At 37.5% G+C, this 15,151-nt stretch overlaps 1 protein-coding gene across 5 annotated transcripts in view; it reads left to right on the forward strand.

Moving 5' to 3' along the window:
* Etv1 (ETS variant transcription factor 1) overlaps window positions 1–15,151 on the forward strand; it is an 86,850-nt gene that overhangs the window by 57,443 nt on the left and 14,256 nt on the right. For all 5 annotated transcript variants that reach the window (XM_051145084.1, XM_051145081.1, XM_051145083.1 and 2 more), the window contains one exon: window positions 13,816–13,882. In XM_051145084.1, the coding sequence (XP_051001041.1) occupies window positions 13,816–13,882 (67 nt within the window). The remainder of the gene's footprint in view (window positions 1–13,815; window positions 13,883–15,151) is intronic.

A 15,151-nucleotide genomic window follows, 5' to 3' on the forward strand; every position in this document is an offset into this window, starting at 1 on the left:
AAAATTTAAGGGGTAGATTTGTGGGAGTTAACTGCATTACCTGTGGGTCAAATATAGTTTATGTCTTAGAGTCAGCCACTGTGTGTGCCTCAAAAGCTTACCTTTTGCCACTAATAAGTTTAAAGTAATCACCCAGGTCCTGTCTTAAATGTGTGGAGTATCTCCTTTAAGTGTGCCATGGATCATCAACTGGCTTGTAAAATACTATTTAATATTTGAGAGCTATTAATTTTATGCTATGCCCTAATTATATCTTAAAATGAGACAACTATACCACACTTCTTAGTTCTAATTTCAGTTTTGCCTGTAGGATTGGGTTGCATTTGAATAGTTAAATGGTAAAGACTGAAGTTTTGGGTATAATTCAAAAGGAAGAGCTTTGGGATATGATTTAGAAAAAAATCATTAATCTGTTGGTATCAAGATACCGTTGCTGCTATGAAGTTGACCCTTTGCATAGCTCACTCTTGCATCCAGCAAGGATGATATCTGGACATTTTGTTTGTTGTCATTAGCTCATTTATCTTTCCCAAGAGCACATTAAACAACCTTGTAGGAAAGCTAATGTATTTATCATTGTATCAGTGCTCTCTTACTCTTATTCGTTTTGAAACAGTAGCACATTAGGAAGTACTTTATGTGTGATTTTAAAACAATACAAAAATGTTTTTCTAAGTGAGTTAGTCTAGAATGTGTGTTCTAAAGTTATCATTTCAGAGGAATTCTAGGATACTTTATTGCTTAATTCAATGTACTATAAATGTTGTGACAATAAAATATGTCTTGAAAGAGAAAAGACAGCATGATTGTGCTCTAATAAAACCTGACATTAATTATGACATGGGAAATGGAAGGTCTATTAGTTATAATTATAATTACAGGAATGCAATTTCAACTGCCGAATATTTAAGATAAAAATTCAAAATATTATGTTATTAGAGGAGAAATCTTTATTCAGGTGATAAAAGGGGGAAAACCTTGGATCAGAAGACATAAAAAAGAACTAGCTATTAAAAGGGCCAGTTTATTAGGCATGGAGTGTGACACAGTTTCATCATGGCACTATGTTGGAAAGTTAATGCAGTATGTCTGCTCTGTTGACTTATTTCTCTTTCCTAGCTGGATGGTGCTTTGTAAAGCACTACACAAGGTTTTGCTTGTTAATTAATTGCCTTCTAAAATCCAGTGTCTGTATAGCACTCATTGACCAAATGACCACAGCAAGTTAGGATGTTCGGAGTGCCCCTTTTGGAGTGTATAAAACATTATCCCTAGTTTAATGAACTCATTTGCCTATCTTTGTAACTATCTTTGTCACTTTAGAATGCCAGTGAGATAGGTATTTTATTATTCACCTTATCTTTCTATTTTTGAGACTATCTTACTTGTGTAACCCTGGTTGGCCTGATTTTCACTGTTTTGACCAAGTTAGCATCAGATTTATCACAATCCTTTCTCTGGAGTAAGTAGCAAATTACCAGACTTCAAATTCTGTAAAAGATTAAGTTGTGGTTTTTTTTATGTTTCTTTTTTCTCTAAATAATGTATCTCAAACTTTCTTTTTTCCCTTTGAGACAGGGCCTCACTATGTAGCCCTGCCTAGCTTGGAATTCACTATGTGGACCAAGCACTCTATGATCTTACAGTTATCTGTCTGCAGAATGCTGAGATTAAAGGCATGTGTTACCTTGCCTAGCTCCTCAAAGATGTTTAAACATTGAGTTTATCAGAGGATGGAGAGATGGCTCAGCTATTGGGAATACTCACTGTTCTTGCAGAGGACCTGAATTTGGTTCTGAGACCATACATGGCAGTTCACAATTGCCTCTAACTCCATTTCTAGGGGATCCAAAGTTGTTTCCTGACATGTGGTAGACATACATACATACATGCAGGCAAAGCCTCATACATGTAAAATAAAAACAAATCTTGAAAAAATTGAGCTTATCAAAGATTTATCAAAGGTGTTCAACTCTTTATAAAGGTTTTCTGGCAAAGCCTTCAATAATAATTAGAAAAACAAAAACAAATTAATAGCCCAATAGCTACAAGCCCTTTGGATGGAAGTTGATTTTGTCTGAGCCTTCTAATCAGGTTTCACTCATTTATTTTAATATCGTGGCATGTGATGCATACAGTTGAACCAGAAGACTTGAAACTTCGGTCAGCTGTGTTCACTTTACATGAACAAGCTTGTGGGGTCCTGCAGTATCTGAAACAGGTGTAAGGAAGCTTTTGGAAGAATACCATGGCCCTCTTTTCATTCACTGCAAACCCATCTGTTTATCAACTCAATAACATCTCTCAGGTGCCCCACATACTTTTTACATGTTAGAAAAATGCAAAGTCTTATTTTCTGTCATTAGCTAGTAAAAATGTGATGTGTAGTCAAAGAAATGGGAAAGTGACTGACTTATATGCCTAACATTCCCGTGGGCCTTCCAGAAGACTTTACGAAAGACCTCTGAGCCATATTCAATGTCAGAAATGGGGCTAGAGGAGAAATCTTATGTCCTGAGTATTGTTCTATGTTGGTAGATGTCATCGTAAGCATATAGATGGGCACCAGTGAAATGAGTTCTAATTCACATGGAGTGAGCATAGCTTGGACTTAGAACACTGTTTTAAATTGTAGCTTTATGGTGAGAAATCATTGGGTTAGGCAGTAAGAACAATGTGGCCGGGTTTTTGTTTGCTTGTTTCTTTTTGTTTTGTTTTTGTTTGTGTGGATGTACAGAGACTTTTATGTATGTGGAGATAATTTGTCAGCAACTTAAACCACTGTAGAACACTTATAAAACACTGTAAATGACTGAAAAACAATAATGAAATGAAGAAGGTTAAAACTACTCATAGTAAGTCTTCAGATTATGACTATTTTCATTGATACTCCCCATTTAAGAGTGTCCTCGAACTCAGTCATCAGGGACAGCTAAGCTTACACAGACAAAGGGAGAGGAGGGAGGATTTATTTTTGACCCTGGCAGTGTTGACTGCTGGTGTATAGTGAAAGAAAGCCTCATTGCAGTGGGGAGGTATGGGGGAGGAGGCTGTGCTGCTCATGGCCCACAACAACCACAAAGAGATGGTTTGGGGACGTATGGAGACCAGATATAACCTTCAAGGTTCCTTCTCTGGTGACTGAGAAGTAACTGAGACTTCCTCCAATTCCTAATTTCCACCACCTCCCAAAGAACAATAATTAAGTCCTTTAGTTAAGAGACTAAGTATTCAATAGGGTGCATGCACGCTTCAACCATAACATACTTTAAAAAACAACGTATTATTTGCTTACAGAAAGAGACATGCACTCCTATACCATTTGCAATTCAGTGATTTCATTCTGAAGACACTATTTTTCCTTTTTCCTCTTCTTATTTTAAAAATCTAATCAGGACTTGGATTTCATTTGGATAGTTAAGAGGGCAAAGAGCTGCAACATGTTCTTCTTCTCTGACCATCACCACATTCTTCTTCATATATACCTTCTCTGATTAGCTACGTGACCATCTCAGTTCACTCCTTGTTGGTAGAGTGGAGCACCTAAAATAGGAAAAGCCACCGATCTAGAGCTTTTTAACTCTTAAAAAAAACATGGAGGATAAACTTATACTTTTCAACACATGTAGAAAGAAAATGCAAGTGAAATACATTTAAAATGTTTAACTTACACAGCAGCATAGCTTCAGAGTTGTACAATATTATAGCTTGTCTTTCTTCATGATCACGTGACTGACACGGAACTGCAGTTCACAGCCACTGCCCAGTATCACAGGAAAGAATCCACCCATTTATCTCCAAACCTAACAATGACCTTAAAATTCAAACTATAGTACCTACTGAACGTGTACTGCTCTCGCACAATCATAAAGTTAAAGATAAGTAGGAGGTTGTCTGTGTTTCAATATAAGAACTAAACATAAATCTTGAATCAACTAGGAAATATTTTAATGCCCATCCCAAAATAGCTATTAGGCTAGATTCCACGAACTGTTTTAATCAGTTTTAAGTGTATGGAGTCATGAAGGCTATTCAGCATTAAATTCTTAAAAATATGGACTAATTTTGGCTCTGGTTGCATATGCCTTTAGTGCCAGCACCCTGGAAGCAAAGGCAAACAGAGCACCAGGAGTTTGAGGCCAGCGTGGTCTATAAAGGAAGCCTAAGGCCTTCAGGGTTATATAGTGAAACCTCGTCTTTAAAACAAACAAAACAAAACAAATTAAAAAACCTCACTTAAAATGGTATGTTTATTCATTGGTAATGTTCCATATGGCTGGGTAATCAATCATCTTCCCATGTGCCTTCTTCAATTATTTAAATTTAAGCCTCTAAATATTGTAATATTTTTTTTTGTTTTGTTTTGTTTTTTGTTTTTTGTTTTCAAGACAGTGTCTCTCTGTGTTGCCCTGGCTGTCCTGGACTAACTTTGTAGACCAGACTGGCCTTGAACTCAAAGCGATCTGCCTGCCTCTGCCTCTTGAGGGCTGGGATTAAAGGTGTGTACCACCACTGCCCAGCTGTAGTATTGTTTTCTAGCATTTGGTTTGGCTGATGTTAGAGGCTGTTAGTTAAGTTCTGAACTGTCATTATGCCATAGTAGAAACATTTAAAACAGACTGTCCTGCTCTAGACTTCTTCTGCCCTCAAGGCATGAGGATGCTTTTCTGGTGAGTTGTTCAGGTGTGAACATGGAGCCTGTTGATTGCAAAATAAGTTCCTACGTGGCTTTGAGTCACCAGCAGACAGATGTGCTTTCTTCCCTCAACAGGAAAACCCCAAGTTACAGATGGGTGATAAAACTCGTACAGCACTGTTTAGGCTAGCACCAGCCCTTTCCAATCCATCCCTGTGATTATTTAGATTAGAGAATGTTGAACTTTGCCATTTTTGGTAATTTCCAACGCAACTATGATTATGGTTACTGAAGGCCACTTTTTTTCCATTCAATACTGAAGTTTACCTTCCCTCTCTCGTAACTTTTAATGCTGTTGCTTAAAGAAATGCAAGTTGAGAAGCACTTGGGAATTTTTAAAAATAGGATCTATTGATTCTTTGGAAGATGTTAACCTTCTGTTTGTTGCTCTAGCATCCAAAGATAATTTTCTTTTACTCAACCCAAGGTTAGTGGACAAGTAGGCTGGTGTTTTAGGTCCTTCAATTGAGAAAAGTGACAGCAGTATTTACCTACTTGATCTCATTATTATAATAGTTGTCATGGCTCGGCCTTACCATTTGACTCTGCTTTTAATTGCCTAATGTGCCTTATGTGGGTTTTTCTGCATTTGATTCTGGTTAAAGTAGCAACTCACCCAAACCACAATACTGGTCTACGCTATCAGTTTTTCTAAGAAATGCTCCAATATCCTCTAAATCCACAGTTACTGTAAGTGGCCTTGGCGAGTGATTTGATTTGAGAATTGAGACTACAGTCTGGATTTACTCTTTATGCATTAACACAGGTCAAATGGACAGGGACTGCATTTTCAGTCAGTAATGGAAGGCTGATGGCTGTCTTAAACCAATCATATCATTTTTACCCATGACTGATTGATCCCTAGGGGCAGAGCCTTGTAAGCATTTCTTTTACATGAATGGACTCCATAGAGCCTGAAGTTTCATTCATAAAATGGAGACTGAAAGGAAACACACACATGCACAAGCACACACACAGCCTGGCTCTCTGGAATGCCACTTATACAGAGCTGGAGGGTGTAGTGTTCCATCAGCTGCTGCTTTTGCCAGTTGACTGGAAGTAATGATTAATGCTCATTGGTCCTGCTTGTGTAACCTGACACTATTTATGGCGTGCCAGAGTTCCTAATGTATGGTGAATGAGAAGACAACATTCTCAAATCAGAAACATAAACAGGAACTGGTGGTCTGAATTCCATTCAAATATGTCATCTCAGCCTCCACTGTGTTTGTCTAACTCAGATTTTACAGGCAGGAAAGGGGGATGTGAGCGAGAATGCGCTTGTCAGTTGTAGTGGCCTGGAGAGGAGAAATTGGCATGGGTGGAGTCCACTTTTCTAGTGTGTAATTTATGGTTTCTTTTCAAACAACACAACCAGGACACTTAGACTTTAAGTTGTTTACCACCAACGGGTGAAACTTACATATAACTGTTTTTATAAGTGGAGCTGAGATTTGAAATTAAATGAAGCAGTTTAAAGACCACAGGCTATCTCTCTGTGGTTGGTTGTATGTGTTTAGTGAATGTGAACAAAAAAAGCAAAAGATTACCTTCCTTTGAAAACAGTGTGTGTGTTTTTGTGTGTGTGTGTGTGTGTGTGTGTATGTGTGTGTGTGTGTGCGTGTGCGCTTGTACATTCATGTATGTCACTAGAGTGTATATTTTTGGATTTTAAATATTCTTATAAAACATCTTGGAGCCCAACAATTTCCATACTCAAATGTGTTAGCTAGCTAAGAGGAGAAATGAGTTTCTTAAATATTTTCATCTAGGCAGATGTGAGTAACTAGAAATACTTTTTACACAATTTGTGTTGGGTTAACAGATGCTTATTGTTTTTGGTGTGTGTGTGTGTGTATGTGTGTGTGTGTGTGTGTGTGTGTGTGTTTCTACTTAATAGATTTCAGTAGTGCCTGGTAGATTTCGTAAGAGCAGCTAGTTCAAATAAGTAGGAAAATAATCAAAAAGCAAAATAAAAGTGAAAACCCAGGGATCCTGTGGTGGTGGTGATTATTTAACAGGCCCCTTAATCTTTGGTTTTTGAACTCTTTATATCTGACTTCTCTTTTTCTGTGAGCCCTAAGAATTCATTATTTTATTTACATGATCTGTTTTTTATTTATGTTCAGCATTAAATAATAAAGCTACACAGTTGCTGTGACATTTGAAAAATACCACTCCTGGGCCTGATATCTGTTTACCATTTGTACCATATGAAGCACACTTTGTAATTTCTTTCGGCTCTCAATTTCCTTATTTACAAGAGGGGTCTAGTGTTTTTGTAAAGATTAAGTATAGTCATGTTTGTGAAGTGATTACTAATAGTGTCTGACACATATTAAGAGACCCAACAACAATGCAGGGCATTTATTGGTGTAATCCTTATCATGATTTCTGCAAAGATTATGAGTCCTTCAATAGAGCACCACAAACTCATACTTGGGCTAGAGGATAAGATGATGTGTACAAGATAGTCTATTAAAGTCACCACATTGAAATCCAGTATGCTGTGTCTGACATTGTTCATGCTAAGCTTTGTTACTGGTTTCATTTTTATTGGAAGCAAGCAGAACACATTATCTGACTATGGTAAGTGTCCCAGGAAGGATGAAAGCAAGGGGGAAAATTCTGCCTCAGATACTTTCCTTTCAAATCACACAAATTCCAACCAGAAGCAAATCCGGACAGTTGGGTACTCCACGTCAGATCCTTCACTGAAGAGTGCTGTTGAGAATCAACAGGTCAGCTAATGGCATGGGTTATATTTACTTTTAACCCAGTTTTAACTGCCAGACTATAGCAATATCTAGTAAATAGCCCAAATCACAATGGTTCCTATGCCTTCTGCCACTTGAATTTTATTTTTGACTCTAGCTTAATAAAAGTAGAAAGCCCATAAAAGTTACAAAACCCTGGGTTCAGAATGTGCATAAGCTGTGTAGGCCTGCATATTTTTGTGTGTGATACTGTCCAAAAATATCTCAGGAACTTATGAGAGAGGTCTGTAGTTTCAGGGAGGAAGTTATGTTTGTCACTATACTGTCTCCATGTCTCAGAAACATTGAATTCAATTCTCTGCCATATCCTCTTCTTCTTTCTTTGGTTTTGCCTTCATAGTTTGCTGATATAGAAATACCCCAAGCACAGGCAAAGCAATACTAAACTCATCACTCCCTTCTTAAAACTTAAGCTATGTCCAAACCCATTACTTCTTTATTAAGATATACTTATTCTACTTTATAAATATGGGTGCTTTGCTTCCTTGAATGTCTATGACCTTCCTCATGCTCACGAAGGTCAAAAGAGGGTGTTGGATACCTTGAAATTGGATTTATGTGGTGGTGAGCCACCACCTCAGTGCTAGGAATAGAACTTAGGTTCTAGGTAGGAACAAAAAATGTGCAAAACAAGTGCCCCTGAGCCAGCTCTCCAGCCCTTCCACCACCCTTCAGCCTGTTCCGGTCAGACCTTTGTGGTTGAGAACAAGGCGGTCCATAAGGCTTCATTGTTTCATCTCTTTGTTGGCCTTCTTTCTCATGAGAATTTAGACTTATTTGGGACTTAATAAGTTTCAGATTTCTTCAATATAGAGTACATTATGGGTGAAAAACATCTTTTTCATAACTGTGTCTTTTAGGAAACTAGAAAATGTGTTATTGTGATTAACTACCTACACATCAAATGTAAATCAGCGTTAAAGGGTGACTTGGGTGTTTCTGTATTTGCATTTGTACCTATCTTCATGAAGCTTGTGTTATTTATGCCCTGCACACCCTTTGGGTTTTTAACATAATATACAATATTAACAGTAAGTGAGAAGAAACAAATCCAAACCAGCAGTTGAAGAGCTGAAAAGAATGAAAATAGTGGCAGAATAAAGTTTGTGTCCTAAGTTGTTAATATAGCTCATGTCAGTATATTTTTTTTTCTTTAGTGTTTGGGCTTGAACCAAGTACTTCCTGCATGCTAGGAAGAAGTCTACCACTGTGTGTATCCACAGCCACCTCAGGCTTTCATATTCATATTTTCAGAAACTTGTTGAATGATAATACTATCAAATAGTGTTAAATCTTCCAGGTTTGCATTGACGTGTGCTCATGTGTGCGTGCACACACACACACTCCCCTTACAGAATCTAAAGTACTTTCAAATGTATATTTTATAGACTGCATCATTTCAGCTCTGCATATTTATCATTTTACATTTTCTCCTATTATCATAACCTACTGTGGTTCATGTTTATGACTCCAGTACTGGACCAGGTGAGTCAAGACTATAGAAGGAGACCCTATTTCAAAAGGGAATGAATGAATGAATGTGTGACTAGTTCCTTGTAGACTTTTAGTCATATCACCCCCACAAGGAGTTTAAGTGCAGAATCAGGCAATTTTTGCAGTCTAATTAAAGTGGAAACTAAAGGCACAGTCTTGAGCTACTCCTACCTTACTGGGATTCCTCATTTACCTTAGGATATTTGAAAGCTTAAGCAACTTGTACACTGATTATTGCTGCAGAAATCTAAGCAGAAGGATAAATGAGGGCGACTCCCTTTCCCAGCTCCTTCTCCAGTTTGTTATATGAGAGGATCCCGGTTTTACGCACTATTTGATAACAAAGCTGTTTCAGCAACCACTAAAAATGCCCTAGACAATTGTGACAAATCTTTCCTGTCTGGGCTGGGTGTAGCTTTTGGAAGCTTACACAAATGATACCCTAAAGGGGAATTTTCATTTTGTACCAACTGAGCAGCAAATATGCAAATCAAAGGAGTGCCTGGCACATTACATGTGCAAATTCAAAACTGCACTTTGTGGTCAAACCTTTGGCAAAGCTTCCCAGAGCAGTACTGTTTTTGTTTTGTTTTGTTTTGTTTTTAACCCCAGCACAGCTTTACATTGTAAGGAAAAGTGGGAGAAAGCAGCTTTTTTTTTTTTTTAGAAGTTTCTTGTACATGTATCTTGATATGAAGTGTTACTTTATTTATCACTTCAAATATGATGCCTTTAATGGTGATACTACAGGAAGTTTGCAGAGTTAGAGTGCTGTGTTCTTGACTCCACCCATGCATTGATGCCTCAGGATGCCAACAGCACTTCACTGCTTTGAATTTTTACAGCAGATTAGATCAGCTTTCATCACCACAAGAGCTCATCTGTAACAAATTACAGGCGCTGTGATTTCTGTGGAGCTGATTTGGTCAGCACTAATAGCGTGTTTTAGAATGCTTTGATCCACAAGTTTCTACATCAATAAAAATCCTTTGTCTTAAATTCAATTTATATAATCCAATTTATAGACTGACTTTTAAACTTCATAGGCTGGTGTTATTTAAGAACAAACAAGGGTTAATGCTGAAAAAAAAAAAAAAGACCCATAAAGTTCAAGGATAGGTCCTCAAATACTTAAAACTTTTGATGGAAATTCTGGCTTAATCATAAGTTCATGATGACTATTCAATCAATATATTGTAAATACCACAGATTAAGAAATGAATTTATAGAAACTATTCAAGAATAACTTCACTAGTATCCAACCAGTCAACTAGTTCATGGAACTTAAACACAAGAAATAAAGATACTGAAATATGTAATTATATCATATATTCTTTTTGACTGTATATGCTAAGGGAAATATTACATATAACTTACTCCATATATTCCTCTTAACAACCCTTTTAAAAGTATCATTAACATTCCCATTTTACAGATGAGAAGGTTGAGGAAAGAGCTGTTAACTAACCTACATAAAGCTACACTATGATGAAATGAGAGGCCATAGACTTGAATCTGTGCCTAGTAGGTGACAAAGTGGTCATTGACAATCATTGTGCTGGGCTGGTCATCCTAAAATTATAGCCAGATAAGATAGTGTAAATGCTCTACAGTCCTAGCATGTTTGCATAGGTCAGTGGATTGTTGCCACAGCATTCTATTTTTTTCCACAAATAACTGGAAGGCTCTGCAACACCTCTGTCCCTGTCACCAAATGTCTGCCTTTGAAGTTACCACTTAGCCAGTTTGGATTTTAGTTGGGCATTTAGCAAAAGTTCAAATGTAGTGCCAAATCGCACCAGTTGGACTATTTTTTTTTATTATTAGATAAGGTAGAAATGAAAGCAGCAGGCAATTTAATTAGCAGTAATTTTTCTGGGCAAGTCATTACTTTGATGAACTTCAGAGCAATGTTTACGGCCCCTAATTAACCATGTTAGTCATTTGATTGAATAATCACTTTGGAAATGTTTCTACAATTTGATTAGAGTCTGACCCACTCTGATAGTCATAAATTAACTGATATCACTTTAGAATAACATGACTTTAGTTATTCTATGTGAATAAACCTCCTAGCCCTGTCTTTTATTTAATCTTTCCCTGGCTTCTCTGGACTATATAAATGGCAGCCATTTTAAGGGCAGACTGGATTTCACAATGCTAGCCAAGGTCTCGCCTTTAAAACTGAGTTGTTAATTTTATTTGCTCTCATGTAATAAATGGTAGGAATTGGGAAAGCAAGTCTCTTCTCCATAAATTGCTACTCTTTGTCTTCTTCAGAATGTAAATCACATGTCGGTCTTTTAAACACTGTTATGAAGATTCTGGCCTGAGCCTTAATGTGTGTCACTGATGTTTAGATACATTTTGGAACCATCTCTTTGAACGATGCAGATGAAGAGCTGGAGTTTCTGAGGAGCACAGTCGTGTAAGAGAAACAACAGAGACAACAGAAGCCTTCTAGATGCCAAAGAATTAACTACACAGACTGTCAAGTGTTTATGATATCATGTCCGGTTTTCCAGGATTACATGAATTTTACATCATGTTAGCACACTCTCTCCAAGGACCCTTGGTTTCTAGGTTCCTCCGAAATGTCTGAGTGTCTTCCTTGCCTCCTTGTCCTCTCACCCTGGGGTGCAAAGTGTGCATTTAGCTCCACGAATGTGGAATAAGTGTTAGCCTCTGTCTTTTCCTCTAGCTGCCTCCAGAGCAGCCAGCTGTTTTTACAGCCGTACTCCAGGTGTACAGCAGTTAGGGAGAGTATTTTTGTGGCATGGTGTCAACATCAGTTCAGCAAAAATGCTCGCCTCTGAGCAGCTGTTGCACTGACTGCCGTCATTAACACTGTCTCTTCCAGGCCCAGCTGTTTTGAGGGACCTTATGCCTGGCAATAAATCAGAATAACATTAAAAATTAATGTGAAGCTTGGTCATTAGTTTAAAGTTGGGATAAAGTGGCTTGCTAACTATTTGGCCTATTATCAATACTGACATGAAAAGGGTAACTTTACATTGATAGACTAAGAATTATGGACTACGTAACAACTTGTATAAACCATATTATAGAAAAATGTGTGTTTGTAAGCTTTGCACTATCTTCATCACACATACACTATGATTTCTTATGTACTTTAATTTCATCTAAGTATTTCCTGATGCTGAAGATTGTACCTAGGGCCTTGTGCTTGCTCCTCAAGGCTTCTACATCTGACCTACCTGTCCAGCCTTTTACCTCCTGACTCTTTTTTTTTTCTTTCCCTTGTTTCTGTTTTGTTTTCTTGTTTTTGCTTTTGAGACAGAGTCTCGGTTACTCAGGCTGGTCTCAAATTCACAATCATACTTTGTCAGCATCCTGAATACTGGGATTAAAAGTGTATATCACAAAACCCATACTTTTTAAGTGTTGTTAGAATTATGGCTTACTGGTAAGATGTTTTAGACTAAACCATATGGGTTAAAATATTTCTATGAAAAATATTTATATTTTTGTTGACATTAGTCATTAGAGCAAAAAAAATTAACATTTTTTATCAGACCCCCCTGTCCTTCAAAAAAACTGACTTTGAAAAATAAAAAGTTCTAGACTAAGAGAAAAGCCAGGCCAAATAAAGGATTCTGATTTTCTGTTACTACAGTGAGTATGTAGATGAATAGATCTGAAGAGACAGCGCTTTGAAATTCATTTCTTAAGGGTGGTGTATTTTAATTGGAAGGAGTGGGAAGAAGGCAGTTTTTTTCTATTAAATAATACATTTGTGGCAAACATTTAGGTTTTTTATATTACTAAAAAAAAAATAGTAAAACCTACAAATGGTCTAATTGAGTAGATCTCAAGTGTTAATATGTTCAAGAATAGGACTTAGCTCGGGGACCTAAAATTTTCTGTTTACGGAACTAGTTTTAAAAGGGGGAAAATGAAGTACAGAAATAGGTATTAGGGCTCAGAAAAGACTGGTAAGATATGGGAAGACCCTTAATGTTTTGGGTTGCCACACATCTGTCTCTGGTTCCTGAGTGAATCTGTCCTCAGTGCCAGGGAGTTGGAGAGCTGGAGGAGACTTCAGGGGATGTCTCTAAGCCCTCTGTTTTATAGGAATAAGGAAAGCAAGGTTTGTCTAAGCATATATAGCTTATATAATAGTAAGGACTTGAATTTTAATCAGCTGTCTCCTGGTCTGTAGTTATTTTATTTTTCCATGTTAAAAGCATCGAACATGTCAGTTTTGAGTCAAACTGAGTCATGTTTCATAGTTGGCCCCTTTTGTTTTATCCTCCTCACCCCTTGGTCCTGTAGGTGAGGCTTTTTCTTAGCACAGACATTGTGAAATTGCTTATTATGTACTGCTTCTTCTTTGGCTTTGGATATGATCTATATTCTTAATAAACATTAAAAACCAGAAATGCTGTTATCTGGGGAAAACAGTTCAAAATCTTAAAAGGTTCAAGACAATCTATGAGATTTAATTATACTAGCTTTTCTTCATAATTTCTGTCTAGCATTTGTGAAGTTACCCATGACTGAACCTTTACTGGAGTTTAGCTCTGTGTAGACAGAATGCTGTGGGTTGTATATATCAATTGCACGTGCCCTTACACGTACTGGTGTGACATTCCTGTGGTGTTGTTGAACTTCAGGAAAACTGAGTTGGTACAACCAGGTTGAGCTGCTTACTAAAGAGAGTCCGGCTTCACTGTGCTACACTTCTCTTTCATTTCCTGAAGGTCGCCACTGACAGTGCTCACCATATGCTGACAGACTTGACTTTTCTATTCTTTTCTATCTACTCTCTACCTGTCCTGCCCTTCTAACCTGCCTTTCTTTGACATGTTTTGTTTCTTATTTCAGAAGTGCCTAGCTGCCACTCCATTTATATGAGGCAAGAAGGCTTCCTGGCTCATCCAAGCAGAACAGAAGTTAAGTTCTCCATTTTTAAAAAGTCCTTATAAATAACATTAGAAGTAATCACACATTCCAAATATGGATCCATTTACTCTTTTATTATGTGCTTTGGCAAGAAGCATTTATGTTTCCAAAACATTATTCGTTATAAAAAATATTGTTTGGGGGACAGGGATGATAAATGGTTGAGGCCTTGGGGTTGGTCCCCAGCAAGGCAGAACAAGCACACAGCATGCTGTATTGTTTGAAAATGAAAAGATAATCTTTTACATCTTACATCTTAGTAACTTGTACCTGGTAGTTAGTGTGAGTCCTGTCCACACAAATAGTTGAGTTCTTTTCTGCCAGCAGCTTGAAGTCTTTTCAACTAGGAATTGCTTCTCAGAGATTCTCCAGTTTACTGCGTGCTACTGACATGCATCTTGGAGAGTATCAGCTGCTATCTTATAAACTGTATGAACCTGAGTCACTGTATGAAGTAAACCATGGTAGATTGATTTTTTTGCCTCTCAATGTCCTGAATTTTGTACCTTTTGGGAGAGTAGTTATTAAGAACAGCTTTGCCTAAGCTGTGGAGAGAAAGGGTTTTTCCTTCAGGTAATCAGAGCAGAATGCACTGCTCTAAAGGACTTTGCCATCTGCAAAATAATAGATAAGAAATGACTGACTGGACACTATCTCCACAGAAGGATTCCTGGAACCATGTACTTGTTTTTTAAGCACCATGTTTCTTCACAGCCTTTTCAGTTAGGATTAGTATTATGATTTTATATGAATGATACTAATAGGCATTTAAGTGATAGCAGAAGACCACTTGAGAGCAAAAGCTTTGCACCAACGCAGGGTAATTATTCTTGCTGCTGTTATTAACATTATAAGCCTACCATAGAGAACATTGTATTTGCGAAATAAAGCTATGCTTGAATTGTATGAAATTTCTTCCTCTAATTTAAGGTGACAATTAGGTGAAGCCAACTACATGAGGAAATATATCAGTTTGTTTTATTTTTTTACTTTTCTGTGAGCTGAGATATATTACAGCACAAAGCAAAACAGCAATAAAGCCCCTTTCTGACTCTCTTGGCTGTTAATGAGAAGAGGTTGGTGGGATGACCCAGGGCGGGAAGGTGCTGGCCACCAAGTCCTGCATTCAGCCCACCAATTCACATGATGGAGAGAGAGAGAGAGAGAGAGAGAGAGAGAGAGAGAGAGAGAGAGAGAGAGAGAGAGAGGGAGGGAGGGAGGGAGAGAATACCACAACAAGTGCCCTCCAACCCTCAAG

This window comes from Acomys russatus, chromosome 1 (assembly GCF_903995435.1).
Source record: "Acomys russatus chromosome 1, mAcoRus1.1, whole genome shotgun sequence".
Lineage (NCBI taxonomy): Eukaryota > Metazoa > Chordata > Mammalia > Rodentia > Muridae > Acomys > Acomys russatus.